The sequence below is a fragment of the Zea mays genome, chromosome 6 (assembly GCF_902167145.1).
Source record: "Zea mays cultivar B73 chromosome 6, Zm-B73-REFERENCE-NAM-5.0, whole genome shotgun sequence".
Classification (NCBI taxonomy): domain Eukaryota; kingdom Viridiplantae; phylum Streptophyta; class Magnoliopsida; order Poales; family Poaceae; genus Zea; species Zea mays.
The window spans coordinates 87656560-87672994 of NC_050101.1; the positions used below are offsets into that span (position 1 = coordinate 87656560).

Below are 16435 nucleotides of genomic sequence, written 5' to 3' on the forward strand. Positions count from 1 at the left end.
GAAATATTTGGCACCCTTGATGATACTAAAGATATATCTTCTCACAGTGTCAGCAATAAGTAGAATGAGCTCATTCTGAATATTATGACCAAGATAATGATGATGAATTTCATTATTTTGAATATGCCTAATGTGTTCTTGCATCACAGTATCAAATTCAGCAATCATCTCAATTGAGCCTAGAAAAATACCATTACTGTCTTGATAAATTTTCTCATTTGTTCCTCGAAGGGGCAAATTATTTTTAGCGCAAAACTTCACAGCAGCAACAATTCTTACCAATACTTGTCTACATCGCTCTTTTTCTTTTGCAATTTCACGTTGCAAATCATCATCAATCATCTTGTTTTTGCTTAACCTCGACCTGAGTTCATTCCATGTATTCATGTTCCTCATATGCTCAGTACTATTTTCATGTTGTTTTAGCCTCCCACTCAGATGCTTCCAGTCACTCAATCCAGCATGTGCCAGTAAACTCTTGGTCTCATTTGATTTGAACAATCGACAACAAAAACAATAAACTTTATCCACATGCTTAGAATAAACTAACCACTTTCTATCAACAATCTCAGAATTACTTAACTTTCTCTGGTAGAAAGTATAGGAAAAATGCCTACCAAGATTGTCTTTAGGGAACTGCAGATTCAATTCTCTCATAGGCCCCTTTTCAATTAAAATATCTCTTCTTTTATTGTCTAGATTATCCCATGTTTTAGGATCAAAGATTTCAGAAAAAGATTCTTCTCCATCACCATCCTGAATGACCTGATTATCCTCATCGTCCTGATTGATTTGAACTTCATCTAAATTTTGTTCCTGTTCTTGATCGTGTGTATCCTGGTCATCTTCCTCTAAATCCTTAGGATTATCTTTAGGAGGAACATTAGTGCTAGCTGAGAAAAATCTATGAATAGCACCTTTTTGTGATTCAATTAATTGATTTTCTCGCTTTCTTTTGTTCCTCTTTTGAGCACCAGACAAATATTTTGTAGGCAACATTTTAACACCCGTTAACACCTAAATTTATAAATAATGATATGCTGATTAAAAACAATAACTAACATGTATTCAAAATTCTAGAGCGAAGAACATGTATCTAACTTAATTATAAAGATAAATACACAATTTAAATTAATCAACCTTGAGCTTGACGTCTTGCTGGATGACGTTGATCTAGAGCATCCAATCCTCTTCCAGACAAACGGGGCACCGGAGGCCGACAAACGGGGTGCCGGAGGCCATTGCGCTTGTCCGCTTGTCGGCGCAGGAATCCAACCAGGCTTCTCGTTTCTGGTTATGGCGACGGGTGTTGCTGGATTGACCGAAGAAATCTTGCTCGTTATGGCGATCGGGCTTCTTGTTTCTGTCCCTCCGTGAAATCTTGCTGTTGCTGCCTGCTGGATTGACTGCTGCTTGAGATTGCGGCTGCTTCTAAGGCAGCCTGAACTGCGGCTGCTTGCTTGAGATTGCGGCTTCTCGGCGACGGCTGCTTGAGATGAGATTGTGGCTGCTTGCTTGATTTTTAGACGGCACCCTAATTCCCTGAACTGAGTATTATATATAGTATTGGGTATTGGGCCCCTTATTTTGCTGGGCCCTAGGCGATGGCCCTTCTGGCCTATGGCCAGAGCCGGCTCTGGGAAGAAAGGGGATACCTGAAGAGGATGTTCTAGCTTTTACGGTCCAGCGTCAGGAGACGAACCAGAAAGCTAGATCCTTGGTAAGCCTTACACTACACTTTTCTTACACACTTGATGAGCTTCCACCGCAAGTGAGCTCACCCTTGCAGGATTTGTTCAGAATCAGCTCAACGGGAGGAAGAATGCTACGAAGAGTTCGAGGAGGTCTTGGCTGCCATCGCTTCGGTCAACCTGTCTATGGCTCGTTATTGCGATTGTCGTTGTCATCGTCATCATTTGGTTTCTATTATTTAGTTATTTTTGTAAAGACATTTTTCTTATATAATAAAGTTTATAACACTAGTTTCTATAAATCATCATAATTATGTACCTTGATCCTGGCACACACATGAGATGCATCTAGATTTGTCCATAAATCCGGGCGTGACATACGGGTCCACAACCGCATTGGCGACATGATCCGCTATGAAGTGTTCTTGCTCCTGTCAGTGTCCCTAGGTGTCAGCCACCATGGCTAGTCACCTGACTTCTTCAGTCCTTTGGATATGACTCAACACTCATCCTTCGTCGCTCCTAGTCCATCGACGTGAACCCGCTTGACCTTCACCTTCATTGTTGACCATCGTATCCATACTACACACCTGTCAAATGCAAAATAAGAGACATGTTGCTTAAACACATTCACGCCTTAGTTAGTCCACACAACTCAACCTAAGACACTACGTTGGTTGACAATCATTCATCATAATTTGAACCACAAGGGCATATCAACCATCACAAGAAGAAAAAAGTTATAAATAAAATATCTAAAATTCTAAACGGACTATAGTTTTGATAAAAATGGTTCTATATACTACAAGATTTGTTACATCAAACACCTAGAAAAACAAAATATTTTATACAACCATAATATTTTCCTAATATATTTTTAAAAAGAGAAAATGCTATTAATTGTTCAAGAGATAAATAAATCTTTAAAGGCTAGTTTGGGAACCACAATTTTTCGAGGGAAAAATCCCTCGAAAAATTGTGGTTCCCAAACTAGCCCTAAAAATAATGAACAATCTTCTCCTTTAATCATAAATGGAAAGTGTTCAATTAGAACATGACTCGCCAACCGACGAGTGGAGGACTTACTGGTAGGAGGAGCTCTTCCTGGCCGCCTCGAATCCGGGCCCAGCAATGGCCCCGCACGTCAGTCAAAGAACACACGAGCGCAACCGACCTACGCTTGCGAGTTGCGACTTGCGAGTCCAGATTCCATCGCCTACCATGAAATAACCCGCCTCGCCTCGGCGTGCAACCGTCCCATTGCATTGCAAGGAAGGAACACCTGCTCTGCTCCGCTCTCGCCCCTCGCCTCTCCCTCCAAGCAACAACCCGCCGGCTGCCTGCCGTCGCCGCCGCGCCACCACAACACCAGTCCACCACCACGCGGCCGCGCGGCGGACGCCACGACGATGGAGCTCTTCCCTCACGGGGGCTTCGTGCGGCTGCGGAGCCGAGCGCGGGACAAGTACATCCACGCCGACGCGGACGCGAGCGGGGTCTCCCTGCGCCCGCTCGGCGCCGCACCCTCTGTGAACGCGGTGTGGAAACCGGAGCGTTGGCCCAGCGAAGGGGACTTCTTAATCCTCCAGGGCGTCGCCTACGGCCGGTACCTCGCTGTCTCGGACAAGGACGCGCCGCCCGGCCACCGCGGCGTCCGCGCCGTCCAGCGCGACTACAACTCGCCGCACGCGGAGGCTCCCTTCTTGTGGACGGCCTTTAGGGTGGATGCCGACCAGAACTACGTCCGCTTGCACAACCACCAGCGCTGGCTCCGCGCCAACGGCAGGCATCGCTACTGGAACAACGTCGTCACCATCGATACCAGGAACGCCAGCCTGACCACGATGATGCAGTGGAGGGTCGAGGAAATCCCAGTGAGCCCGGAGCCGCTACCCCTTCCGCCTCCACCTCAACAACCTACGGTGAGTTCGCCATCCTTTCTCCTTTCAACTCCTCGTGTTCGTCATCCCGTGAACGGGGGTTACTTGGATGTTGGAACTTGCACACCTTCCAAGCATGGATGTTTCTTCTTCGCGTCGATTTTCTCAACAATATATGACCAATCTGACTCTCCTGTCTTGACCGCAATCTTTGCGTTTATTCTTGCCGAAGTCTGAACTTAAAACTCTTCACTTCTTCCGAAAGATGACTGAACCTGCTAGTTCTTCCTGATGACTGAACCTGCAATCTTTGCAATCTGTCTGATTCAGTATCCCACGCTCCTAGCAAGCTCTAGTAACGGTTTCTTGTATTCTCGAGCCTCTGCATTTGGTGTTCTTCGGGATGCAATTATTGATCACATTAATAACCTTCCAATTTTCTACCACTTATCGAGAAATTGTTGTCTGTTCTAGATTGTGGTGGCTTTACGAATTGCTCTGCCAGCGTTAATCTGCATTTGATCATGGTAGAATGTCATAAACTCGTATGCGTAGAGTCTTAGCTGAAGTAAACGCTGGAGTTCTTTGTCATGATGTGTACTAGAGGGGTTTGAGTGATTTGGTCTTGGTCTCACAATGATATTTTTTTTCCTGATATTTCAGAGAAATCTGTAAAGAATTTTGTCTCTGAACCTTTCTTTCTCAGTACAATGTGTATTCAGATTTGATCATACTAAACACAAGTGTTCCATTGCAACAGATTCATGTAAGCCGTGGCCTATTCAAGCGGCGGGCTAAGGTGCATCCATCGGGCCGGATGATCCAGCACGTGCGGATGGACGATGATGGGTTTATTCTTGACAACTGGCCTGATTTCAACTTCGACGACTACTCCGTCTCCAACCTGAGGGCCGAGGTGGCGCTCCGTCAGGATGACGAGAACATCACGTTGTGCCTGCGGGCCGGCAAGCATGCGCTCTTAATCCCTCTTATCACAGACCTGCCTCATAACACAGATCCCCTGGACATCATCGTGATGCCCACCGGATCACCAGGTGAGAACTCTGCAGCTTTCACAGTAGTGCTGAACAACATAGCCCATGCATAGCTTACGCTACGGTAGTGTTCTATAGTTCTGAATTTGATTTTTTTTGAAGGATCAGCAGAATTTGTTCCAAACTAGAGTCTGCTTTTGTTCTGTACTAGTTCAGAATTTGCTATGCAAAGAGATCAGTGAAAAAATATGTGCATGTTAACTTTGAGTAGATCACAATGTCATACCTGTTGTTTTGCTTGGCCCACAGAGAAATTCCGTAACTTCGAATAGTTGCTGCCTGCGATATCCACTTCTTGATTTTTTTTTCTGTTTTTTTTTTTACACTTTACTCCAGTTGTGCTTGAGGTAATGCTCTACTTTGTTTTGTGAGGATTACATTTCATACCATGGTGGTTAGTTAATCTGAACCCTAGTTCGGGTACCTAATTGTGTCATTCTTTTTTCTTGTTCCCTTGCCAATTCAGGTTTAGATGCGATAGAGTACCCACAGTTTGATGCGCCAGAACCGTAGAGGAGTACGGGAGTAGAGCTTCTAACAACTTTGGCACTTTGCAATTCATCTTTGGGAAGCAGAGAGCCTTTAAGCATCGACGCCCCTAATAATCTGATATATACAGTGACATGAGAATTGATTGTTATCTTTTGTTAAGATAGTTTCAGCAATTTTTTTTCTGTAATGGTGGTTAGATTTGATGCGATCCACTGACCGGATGCGGTTTGAGATGACATTTCAGTTTCAGAAACTTAAAAAAAAAACTGAAAATCTGAAACCATTATGTAGAAATTATGGTGAACGGCTTTGCAAGGAAACATCCGCTGGAACGATCTGAAGCTCACCTTTGCGCATAACATACCCCTATGGCCCTATCAATTTCAACCGTGACATGAAAATTGCATCACTTGTGTGTTGTTGATTGCTGAAGGTCTCCACGACTCCACATGACTTGTGTAAATCGCAGCACCACGAAACAGCCTATTTAGACAGCACGCAGCACTTCAGCTTCAGTGCTTGCGATTTTTCTCCAGTACATTATTATAGTTTTATTTATAAATTATTAACTCAACAAATTAGCATAACAGGGCGTTTGGTCTAGTGGTATGATTCTCGCTTTGGGTGCGAGAGGTCGCGAGTTCGATTCTCGCAACGCCCCCTTATTTTATTTTTCCGTCGCTTTGTAAAATATTTTTTGCCACCTGGTCGCCTACGCCGTGCGGAGAAGGCTCACCGACGCAGTACGCAAGGCCGCGCTCGCCTGAGGGACAAGCATGATGTCGCGTCACCAACGTCCCTCCTTCCTCGACTGGCACGACTACTTTTACCACCACATGCTCATGGAGCCCGACCGTGATCCTGACCTTAGCCTCGACTTCGTCCTCGTGATTCATAAAAATTTCTGTGTTTCTGTTCAGCTCACGAATTGCTGGTCCGTTCATGCCAAAATCATACAGGGATGAGATGGTAGAGTTGGTAAGCATGATGTATGTACGAATTTTATTGTCTCATGTGGAGACAAGTACAAAGTGATTGGGGAAAGCATTGATTTATCTTTTTTGCTGGGTCGGAAGGTCTTTAGTCTAGTTGAACATCATATATCGCAGCGCTGATACTGTTAGACGGTCCACGGTTAATCCTAGATGATCTAGTCCTCGGAGGGTCCGGGTTGCCTTGTTAACTCGGACCGTCCAAGATTAGATCAGTTCGGGTGAGAGGTCTAGTTTGTTGCAAGATCTTTTCGGTTTCTTTTGGTATCTTGTTGGACTTTGTTTAGGATAAGATTTAGGCCTCCTCTTCTATAAACATGAAGTGATACGATCGATTTGGACACATAATCCAATCAAAACAATCTATTTACATTACTTATCTTCATGTCTTAGGTTAGATATAGTGTAGCTCTAGTTGTAGTTCTCCAATCTCAATCTTCTTCACCTCGCTTCTGCTCTACGTTATCTTGAAGCGCTTTGGGTGGCCTACCGTCTGTAAGGCAGCCCCAATATCCTTCCTCCCCGATGGGTCCCTCCTGGGGGGTGGGATCCGAATTCTTCTCGGAGCTATCTGCACCATCGTGAACGGTCCGATGACCTACTGCGAACGATCCACCAACCCACAGAGAAGTCCCTAACGTCTTGCATGTCATGTGCAGGCTCTAGGGATCGTTAGTATTGGACCCAGAAAGACGCTAACTTACTCTTTGGTGACTTCGCTGGGGACAGAAGATAAGATTTATTAGATCGACCATGATTGTTGGTTCCAAAATTCGCATTGATGTCTCCCAAGACAACATCCTCAGGCAGAGTCTTGAGAGTTTGTCGGTCGATGAGCAGCAACAATTTGAAGATCTCATGAATCAGGCTCATGAAGCAGCGAAGGATAAATTCCAATCACACTTCACGAGGAGATCGAGCTTACGTCTCTCCTACATTCACTATAAACTCCCAATGTACGTAATTCTGATGTCATCCAATCCCTTAGACAATATAGAGATTTGCAACAAGAACAATTAAAGCAATATATTGGAGGGATGGAAGAATCGTTCAAAAAACTAACACGTGTATTCGAGAAAATCTACTATCCCTAGCTTCCCATTGCACGAAGCTAGCATTGGGACATCTGTGCCTACTCCATCGGCTGCAAATGGGTCCTCACAAGCCCAAGCCATTCTATGGTATGTCGTTGAACTCATATCTAGGGCAACCTCCACAACCACCTTCATTATAATATAGATCAGCAACGCTAAGCAGTACTAGATAGACCAGGTACAATCTCAGACCATCTAGACCTACTACGAACCGTTTGTATCCTCATGTCGGACTGTTCGGTGTCACACCGAGTTCACTACATAACAGGTCGTCACTGCTGAGCACAACCAGACCGTCTGGATATAATCTCGAACTGTCCGGTCCTACAGAGGACCGTCCTGAACCCTGTGGGGACTATCCAGTGTCACATATCCAGAGCAGGCTGCTATGCACAACACCTAGTTTTCCTCACACCTCAGCATCACTACTCTCTTCCACCTACAACATATCAAATCCTCACCATGCCACCACCCATGTGTGGGGTAAAATATTTTTTAGCCCCTAGGGAGCTAGAGAGGTTCACCTCACACCATACGGTAGTGGGACACGACACTGATATGCCTCAGGAGTCGGATGCCATCTTTGATTGACTTAGGGTAGAAGGTCAGCATAACGATAAATGGCCACCTAAGCCCCACGGCCCGAGGGCCAGTGGGTTACCATCGGGCCCTATGAATAAAATTCAGGAGGAACTAGCTGAATTGTTCCGAGACAAACTAGGAGTTAGTGTGTCCACCCCAAGGCATTCATATTTGGCCATACGACCCTAATGGGACACTGTTCCATACCCTTCAGGGACTAGTGTGCCGGATTTCTCCAAATTTGCAAGCGAGAGCGATAGAAGCACTCACGAGTCACGAACATGTAGTCCAATTGTTAGTACAACTAGGAGAACTGGTCGACAAATAAGCTTTTTGTGTTCTCTTATTTTCAATATCTCTTATTGGCACTGCATTCACTTGGTATGCTGCCATCACTACCGGAATCGTGTTTTTTGCCGAATGTCAAAAACTGTTTCATTTGAATTAATTTACTGCTCTAAAATATGATTTTTAAATTGTCTTTGCCTAGTGTTGGGAAAAAAACACTCGACAAAGAGCTCTTTGCCGAGTGTTGTATTTGTGACACTCGGCAAAGAGCCCTTTGACGAGTGTCTTTTTTGTTCTTTGCCGAGTGTCAAAAACTGTTTCATTTGAATTAATTTACTGCTCTAAAATGTGATTTTTAAATTGTCTTTGTCTAGTGTTGGGAAAAAAACACTCGGCAAAGAGCTTCTTCACCGAGTGTTTTCTTTTACCGAGGGTTTTTTGCGTGGCACTCGGCAAAGAGCTTCTTTGCCGAGTGCCCGAAAAAAAAACACTCGGCAAAGAATATGGCACTCGGCAAAGAGCCAAATTCCGATAGTGCATGTCCCCTTACTCGATTAGTTCCTAGGATGATCTAGAGCATAAGTTTCCTAAACACTTTTTCTCCAAGGATTACGTGTTAGATTTAGTTGGTCTGGCATCACTTTGGCTAGGGGTCAATGAATCGTTAAAGATTGTTTCTAAAGGTTTAGAGATACTAAAAATCGATGTTTTTAGATCCATGTCACAGATAAGCAGTTAGCAAAGTTAGCTTTCAATGGGTTGTGTCCATACTTAAAAGAAAAATTAGGTAGCACCCAGTTCTTTTTGCTAGCTTAGTTACATCATCGGGCTTTGGCTTATGAAAGCCGAAGCATAGAAATTCAAGAGCCATCTCATCATAATGCGTGTCATGACAGTAGTAGCTCAAATGATGAGCCAAAAGAGGTATATGTTGACGAACTTGTTTGGTCAGCTAAGGACAAAACTTCCCACTTGCTCTTCCGTGCAGTCAGTTCAAAAGAATCAACAAAGAGAAGTTAAGTTCACATTCAATGTTGCTAAGTGTGACAAGATATTTGATAAATTATTTAGAGCGGCAACATTAAATTGTCCCACACAATTCCTCTAACAGATGAATTGAAAAGGCGTGCTTACTGTAAATTGCATAACTCCTTTTTTTTCATGCCACGATTGCAATGTTTTCTGTCGTTGGATACAATCGACAATAAATGAAGGTCGATTGATATTTGAAGATGTGTAAATTGATAGATAGTTGTTCCCTGCCAATACATTTGAGATGAACGACAAGAAAGGCCTAGTTCGACAGGAATATGGGAGCCTACTCCCTAATCCATGGAACATCTGGAACCTCCAAAAAAATTTACCCATAGGATATTTATAAAAGTCAACATATCAGGATCCGCTCCTAACCATGTGGGCCAGGCCCCCCACCTATGTATAAATATCCTAAGGGTTTCTATCTCAATATCTATAGCAAGTGTTATATGTTAATTCATATATGTTGTTTCTATTTTCTAGCTGCTATGGCGTGGATTGTGGAGTCTACTTCAAAGAACTGTGAGCTGAAGTTTGATCTTCAACAACTTTAAACGATATCTTCCTGATGCTATTTTTCTATTAAGTAGTGATGTATTACGTTCAACTATGGTTGTGTCTCAGTGAAGACTTGTGTCCTTGTTAATTCTGAACTTATTCACAATTCGGGGGGTCTCTCTCGGCCGGTCATGGGCTCCTCACCCCGGCCTGCCACGCCCTTTGTTGTGCGGCGCCACTGACTGATCACCAAATTAATTGTAAATATTATTCTGTAGCGTTAGCACAGGCAATAGAGCACAATACATACAAAGCATTCATTGTGCACACTACTGGGAGCATCATCTGTGCCCACAAAACTCTACACAGTTCGTCAAATTCTGAGCTACCCTTACTGGCACCAAGAAGACGATAAGCACAGCAAGCGTGACGCTTGGGATCTCTTCGATCAAGTCCAGCCTTTTGAGACACATATCCATTTGATCATTTTCCATTCATGTTCAGTTCCATTCCATCACCTGTGCCCCTCGGCCCATAGCGAGCGCGCTAGCTGCGGCGTTGGGCGTTAGGAACAAAGCGCCACAGATCGACTGCAATGTCGATCTCTTTTTTCTTGTGCAACTTGTACGTCCGCGGTAGATTGTAACGCAGCTGCAAAAAAAAATTTAGGAAATAAAGTGAGGAGAGGGTAGATTAAAAACAACCAGCAAAACTAGGGGATCTAGGGCAAATGATCCCACGAGCAGAAGACAAGTTGCTTTCTTTGGGAGCTCTCTCTGCCATGTTAGGAATGTGGAACAAGGCACTGAAATGCATCCCTGGTAGCAAGGAAAAGCGACTGGTGTTTATATACTTATTATACCTCGCATAGAACCTCCGCACTGATGGCATTGAAGCCACGCAAGGCTGCCTTCTTGATATGCTGACAGTTCCGAAAATGAATACAAATGTGAACAATCAAAGTAAAAAAAAAAAAAGTGAAATGCACGAGGAAAGAAAAATAAACGAAGATTTGGCATTGCCAGGATATCTCGCGAGTTATATATTCGGACTTGTTCTGTGAAAGAACTTACTTCTCTAGTGGAAGTCTTGTGTAGAGAATAGACAGCTTGAGAAGCAACCTGTCAGTAGCAAATGGGCACTTAAAATGTCAAATATCATCTTCCAAAGGAAACTGCTAGTCGCAAACAAGCACCGGTTCTGACCTGCAAGGCCATAGAGAGGAACTCCATGTCTGCTCCATTCCTTCGTGTACCAAAGGGAGGATTCATGACAACAGTATCAACATGGACGCCTGCACTAAATTGCTTTCTATTCAGCCACAAGGTAAAGTTCAATTAGGGGAAGAAGAATGCTTTTAGAAGTGTTCCATTTGCTCTGTGTGACGCTGTTTCATCAACTTTATTGGCCTGGCCATTGCTGTGACAGTAATGGTGCACAAGTATAAATCACTACTTCACTAGTAACTGGCGTTCAATTTTGCACTAGTGATCAATCTGCAGGAAGTTCAGCGAGGACACTGAAACTATGACTGAAAGTGAGTTTCTAGACACGAACTACCTATTACATTTACAAATAATGTTGGGAAAAGTTCTAGAGATTCAATAACCAAAAAAAGAAAAACACTGGGGAGCCATGCGACCGCTAGGCTCTCCTGCCCGTCTGCTCGGTTCCCCCGCCCATCCACTCGGCTCCCCCGCTAGTCCGCTCGTATTTCCCGCCCGCCCCCTTGTTTCTCGCTCAGGTGCCTCCTCCTCCGTCCCACCCTCGCCGGCGATCTTCACGATCCCGGCGCCCTCCTCTGTGTCGCCCTCGCCGGTGATCCTCACGGTCCCAGCGTCCTCGGCCGCTGCGACAGAGCCATCCCTCAGCTCCGTTGAGCCTGGCTCTCTCCCTGAGGCACCTCGTTCCACCTCCTTGTCTCCTCGTGGCATTCTTCACCGGTCGGTGGGTCATTCAAAGGTTGAACGGTGGCAGGAGGCTAGTCCGCGTTCGATCGGGAATTGCAGCATCGATAGCCGATCGGTTAAGCATCATGCTGGTCCTAAGTCCTTCCTAGATAGGCTTGCGAAATTTTGTGCTTCTGGAGATTACTCAGCTAGCTCCGTGTACAGGGCTCTTTTTCAGGGGTCAATTGGGTTTGAGCCAGCAGAGAAGGTGTGGAAATCTTGGGCTCCCCGGAAATGCAAATTCTTTATCTGGCTTGTGGAGCATGATAGATGCTGGACTGCTGATAGGCTTGCGAAACGCAGACTGGATCACCCTGATCGTTGTCCGCTTTGTGATCAAGATGATGAGTCCATTAATCATTTATTGATCTCCAGTGTGTTTTCTAGACAGTTCTGGTTTCAACTTCTAATGATTGGAGGGCTGCAGTTGTTGTGTGCGACGATTGATGTTTGTTTTGAGAATTGGTGGCGAATCTGCTCTTACAAGGTGGCTAATCATTTGAAGAAGGGTTTCAATTCGCTGGTTATCCTAGGTGCTTGGACTATTTGGAAGCATAGAAACAAGTGTGTTTTTGATAATTGTAATCCTAGTTTAGCTGCTGCTCTTCGGGCGGCTAGAGAGGAGGCTTTATGTTGGTTTTTGGCTGGTGATAAAGCTCTGTCTGGTCTCTTCCATATAGACGAGCTGCTGGCCTAGCGGTAGGGGGTGTGGTAGGAGTATGCTCTCCCTTGTGTGGTCCGAGTCTGTTTAGCTGCTGCTCTGTCTGGTCTCTTCCATATAGAGAGGAGGCTTTATGTTGGTTTTTGGCTGGTGATAAAGCTCTGTCTGATCTCTTCCATATAGACGAGCTGCTGGCCTAGTGGTAGGGGGTGTGGTAGGAGTATGCTCTCCCTTGTGTGGTCCGAGTCTGTTCTCATGGTCTCACCTATTCCCGGTATTCTTTCAGGAATTGTTTTGTATTATGGGGACCTTTCCCCTATTCTCTTTCTTCTTAATACAAAAATGCGCAGTTCTCCTGCGTATTCCAGAAAAAAGAATATGTTAGCACATAAGAACAATACCTTTCAGATTTAAGTTCTTTATGTCAGACCAAACTAAATCGATGTCCAGCTGCAAAATCAAAAAATAATAAAAAATACATGTCATTCACAAGTTTGAGAAAATAAAGTTAGGTACAAATGGTCATTTAAATTTTAGCAAGAGTCACCAAATATTACTTTCAGCTCTGCTTTATGAACATGTGTTTTAACATGACCATGGGATTTTTATGTTTCATGCAAGAACATCAGAGAAGCCAATAAAAGCGAAATTATAATTGCTTAGGTGCACCCAATTTAACAACAAAGAAGCACTGTTCTGTTATGACAAGATTTAGGTGGCCCCATGCCTCCACCATCGGACAACTAATTTCTACAAGCGCAAACATAAGTTTTGTCAACCATCGACAAACTGCATTCACTAATGCCCATGGCTATATGGCGCAACTGGGTGTACCCAATGATCCAGCTTTCATCTGATTTTAACTTTATTAGTTGCAATTATCAACTACCACTGGCTTCAGATTATATGATGTTGTTATCTGGAAGGAAGACTTCAATATATAGAATAACTCAAACATGGCCTCTGAACTCAGCTTACAAGACTACATGCTGATTTTGAACAAAGGTGGACAGGCTGCAAACATGTAAATATGTGCAATCGGCCCCTCACAGGATGACAACATAGAATCCATACATCTATGTTTTACATGACAACAGAACTTCCAAATTGAAGAATATCTAATTTTACCTATCACCAGTTGGTAGGTAAAAATTTATCCAACATACTACTACCAAGAAATAACAACTAAGCTGGTAGCTTTGCTTGAAAAACACACTAATAGGTGATTTAGTATTGCAGTTATCCACAACTTTCAGCAAGCCTTGACAGGAAGGTGCAGGTTAGCATTTTGCACCACATATATGTGAGAATATTGTCTATAAATCTAAAATATTATACAGAGTTTGGTATTGATACAAGTCAGAACCATTAACAGGTTAAAACACAAGCGGGGAAATAAAGTGAAGGGTTCTCCAATTCAGAGTAAAGGAATAGTTAAAGTGGAAAACTGAAAAACAAAAACATTGTCATACCTCCAGATCAGCAGCATTTTCTTGAGCAAGTTCAAGTGATAGTCGGGTCAATATCAATACCAAGAACATGTCTGTGAATCACAACCATAGCAATTCACATTATAAATGGATGATAAGGAAACTAGCCACCAAACTGGTGATACCCATTAATTTATGGTTACATATATATCAATGAGCATTTAAAAGAATTACGCACTATCTAAAATCATTTTATGACATGGAATTCTACTCTTTATTTTAGCTTCACCTGCAAGACATGTGTACAATTACTATGTTTGTTACCTTTTTTGTTTCCTAAAACTCATTTGGAGCTTGTTCTGTTCTTTATATAAATTTATAATAGGGGTCAGCCCCTCCTGATTCCCTAAAAAAATACTAACAAAAAAGAATAGACACAATCTACCAGGACACAATTGCAGAGGAAGCCACTTTTTGTTAGATCAATCAGCAAACAAACTGTGCAAAATTACAAACATAAGCACTAAACAGGAAGTTTTTTTGTTTTAAAATATTGAAGTAGACATTACGCAATAGAGGGATTGTCACAGGAAAGAACATGGTTACTTAAAACTACCAAGTTAAACATACTCACTCAGCATCCAGTAAAGCACTCGCCACAGCCAGAGTGCCACAGCCACAGCCGAAGTCAGCTACCACTTTGCCAGTTATGTCATTGAAACTATTCTCTGCCTGATTATTTATCAAATCAACATGAATATGATAAAGCTAAGTGAACATCAAATCGTAATAGTAGAATTTTAATATCTGATTGCCACTTGCACCAGACCGACACCACCATCAAGATCGAATAATCTACTCAAACTGGCTATCCACTCAAAGCTTCTGTATACACTTTAACGAGACTAACAGCCAAGCAAAACATGACCATGTTGAGTTATAGGTTGAAACAGGCCAATAAGAATTGGAATATTCCCAACCCAAGTTTAGGCTTCAATGGAAGTCTCAAAATGTTCCATTGATGAACCTTTCATGCCATGGTGAAAATTATAGGTGTTCTGTTTTGCCAAAGCTGAGATCAAAAGGGACAAATACATGCATAGACAAGGTCACAAGATTCTTTTTTTTTTCTCTGTGACAGGGCACTGAAGCAGTTAATTTCTTGGAACAAAGCCACCCAACTCCAGCCGTTAGACTACTGTTTAATCAGCTCAGTTAATTCAGAATCAAAGCTGCACTTTGCGGCACCCAATTCCATAGCCCCACTACTCACGAGAAAGCCCGGCGCCGCTTCCCAAGACTATCCCAACAAAAGAAAGATACTCCTACATAGGCATAGCATCCTGAAACAAAGCGGGAAAGGATCGGAATCGTAGCAGGACGTGAGTGCCAGCACTAACCATGTAGAGCATCCGCGACGCGATGTGAGGGCCCGTCGCATACTGCTCCAGCTCCAGCTACACCCAACAACGCCATCTCGTTGTAAAAAAACACGCCATTGGTGGCAAAAGTCAGATACTCCTCCGCTTTTCCCCCTCCCTTTTGTCGGGGTTGGGCGAGGCGAAATCGAGCAGGGTACGAGAAAGGAAGAAAGAAAGGCCACCCAAGAGGTGGGGGCGGTGGCGGTGGCGCAGTCAGCAGTACCTTGGGGTCGGAGAACTGGGTCAGGCCACCCAAGAGGCCCTCCAGCTGCTTCAGCTTCATCTCCTCCCCCTGCCGTCGCCGTCGCCTTTGTGGGTGCAGACGAAGCGCACGACGGAAGCCGTGGAATGGAGGTGCAGCTGCTGCTGCTGCTGACGGCGAGGCGAGACGCTGGCGCCCCCGACTCCGAGTCTCCGATGGGGCTCAGAGTTATAGGGCCAGAGTCATCGGACTGGGCCTTGGCCAGAGTCATCGGACTGGGCCTTGGCCGCACGAGAAATGGGATGTTCTGTTAAATCATCTCTAATAACGTGACCTATAACTATAAAAATGTAATGTAACTTATAAATAAGTATATTTTATATAATTTAGGGTACCAATAAAATAGCGTTAAATCTATATTATAAGATAGTCCACTATGATGTAGTATATTTAAGACAATTAATAAGGTGCTCTATAATTGTTTAACCAAATTTTATGAAATGGGGCATTGTTGGAGTAGTTTTTTCTACGTAAAACCTCATATTTTAGTTTGAGACACCACTTTAAGGCATTGTTGTAGATGCTCTTAGCGGACTAAAACCGATCCATAGTCTTATAACTCTTTAAAACTACGGTAACGACGATATAATTTTCCCGCTTAAACTTTAAGACGGAACATCTTATTTTTGTATGCCTACATATGGTCTGGACATTCGGGTTATCCAAAAAATTCGAGTCAGGTAATTTTGGGTAATTGAAAATTCGGATATTAAAAATTGCTATCCGATTCTTACCCTAAAAAAATATTGCCCGAAATTTCGGTACCTAATAATTCGGGTTCGGATTCTAATTTTACCCGATATACTCAAAATTGGTAAACCAACCATTTCCAAAGAATAATAGTAGCATTTAAAGCATTAAACAATTATTTTTTAAATTACACCATGCCTTTATATTAATTAAGAACAAACCAAATAATAAGTTAGCATAAATCTATATTAATTTGTTTCAAAAATATATATATTGCACTAAACTACTTCATGTCCTTATATTTTGGGTAATATTTGAGATATTTCGGGTAATTCGGTTAGTTCGGGTACCGAGTAACATTACTCGAACTACCCAAACTAAATTCTAGTTTCTAGAATTGTTATCTGGAATTGTG

The 16435-nt window shown here is 43.2% G+C and overlaps 1 protein-coding gene, 1 non-coding gene and 1 pseudogene across 2 annotated transcripts in view; 2 read left to right on the forward strand and 1 right to left on the reverse strand.

Annotated features, from left to right (window-relative positions):
* The window catches only part of LOC103629521 (uncharacterized), a 35785-nt gene extending 30367 nt beyond the window's left edge, over positions 1–5418 (forward strand). The window contains exons 2-4 of the mRNA XM_008650617.2: positions 2898–3613; positions 4332–4626; positions 5093–5418. Of these exons, the coding sequence (XP_008648839.2) occupies positions 2898–3613; positions 4332–4626; positions 5093–5139 (1058 nt within the window). The 3' untranslated portion in view covers positions 5140–5418. The remainder of the gene's footprint in view (positions 1–2897; positions 3614–4331; positions 4627–5092) is intronic.
* Positions 5419–5707: 289 nt separating this feature from the next.
* TRNAP-UGG (transfer RNA proline (anticodon UGG)) lies at positions 5708–5779 on the forward strand. Its single transcript has one exon. It is a non-coding gene; the product is annotated as a tRNA-Pro (tRNA).
* Positions 5780–9858: 4079 nt separating this feature from the next.
* Positions 9859–15533, reverse strand: LOC118471886 (rRNA N6-adenosine-methyltransferase METTL5-like; annotated as a pseudogene).
* Between the last annotated feature and the right edge of the window lie 902 nt (positions 15534–16435).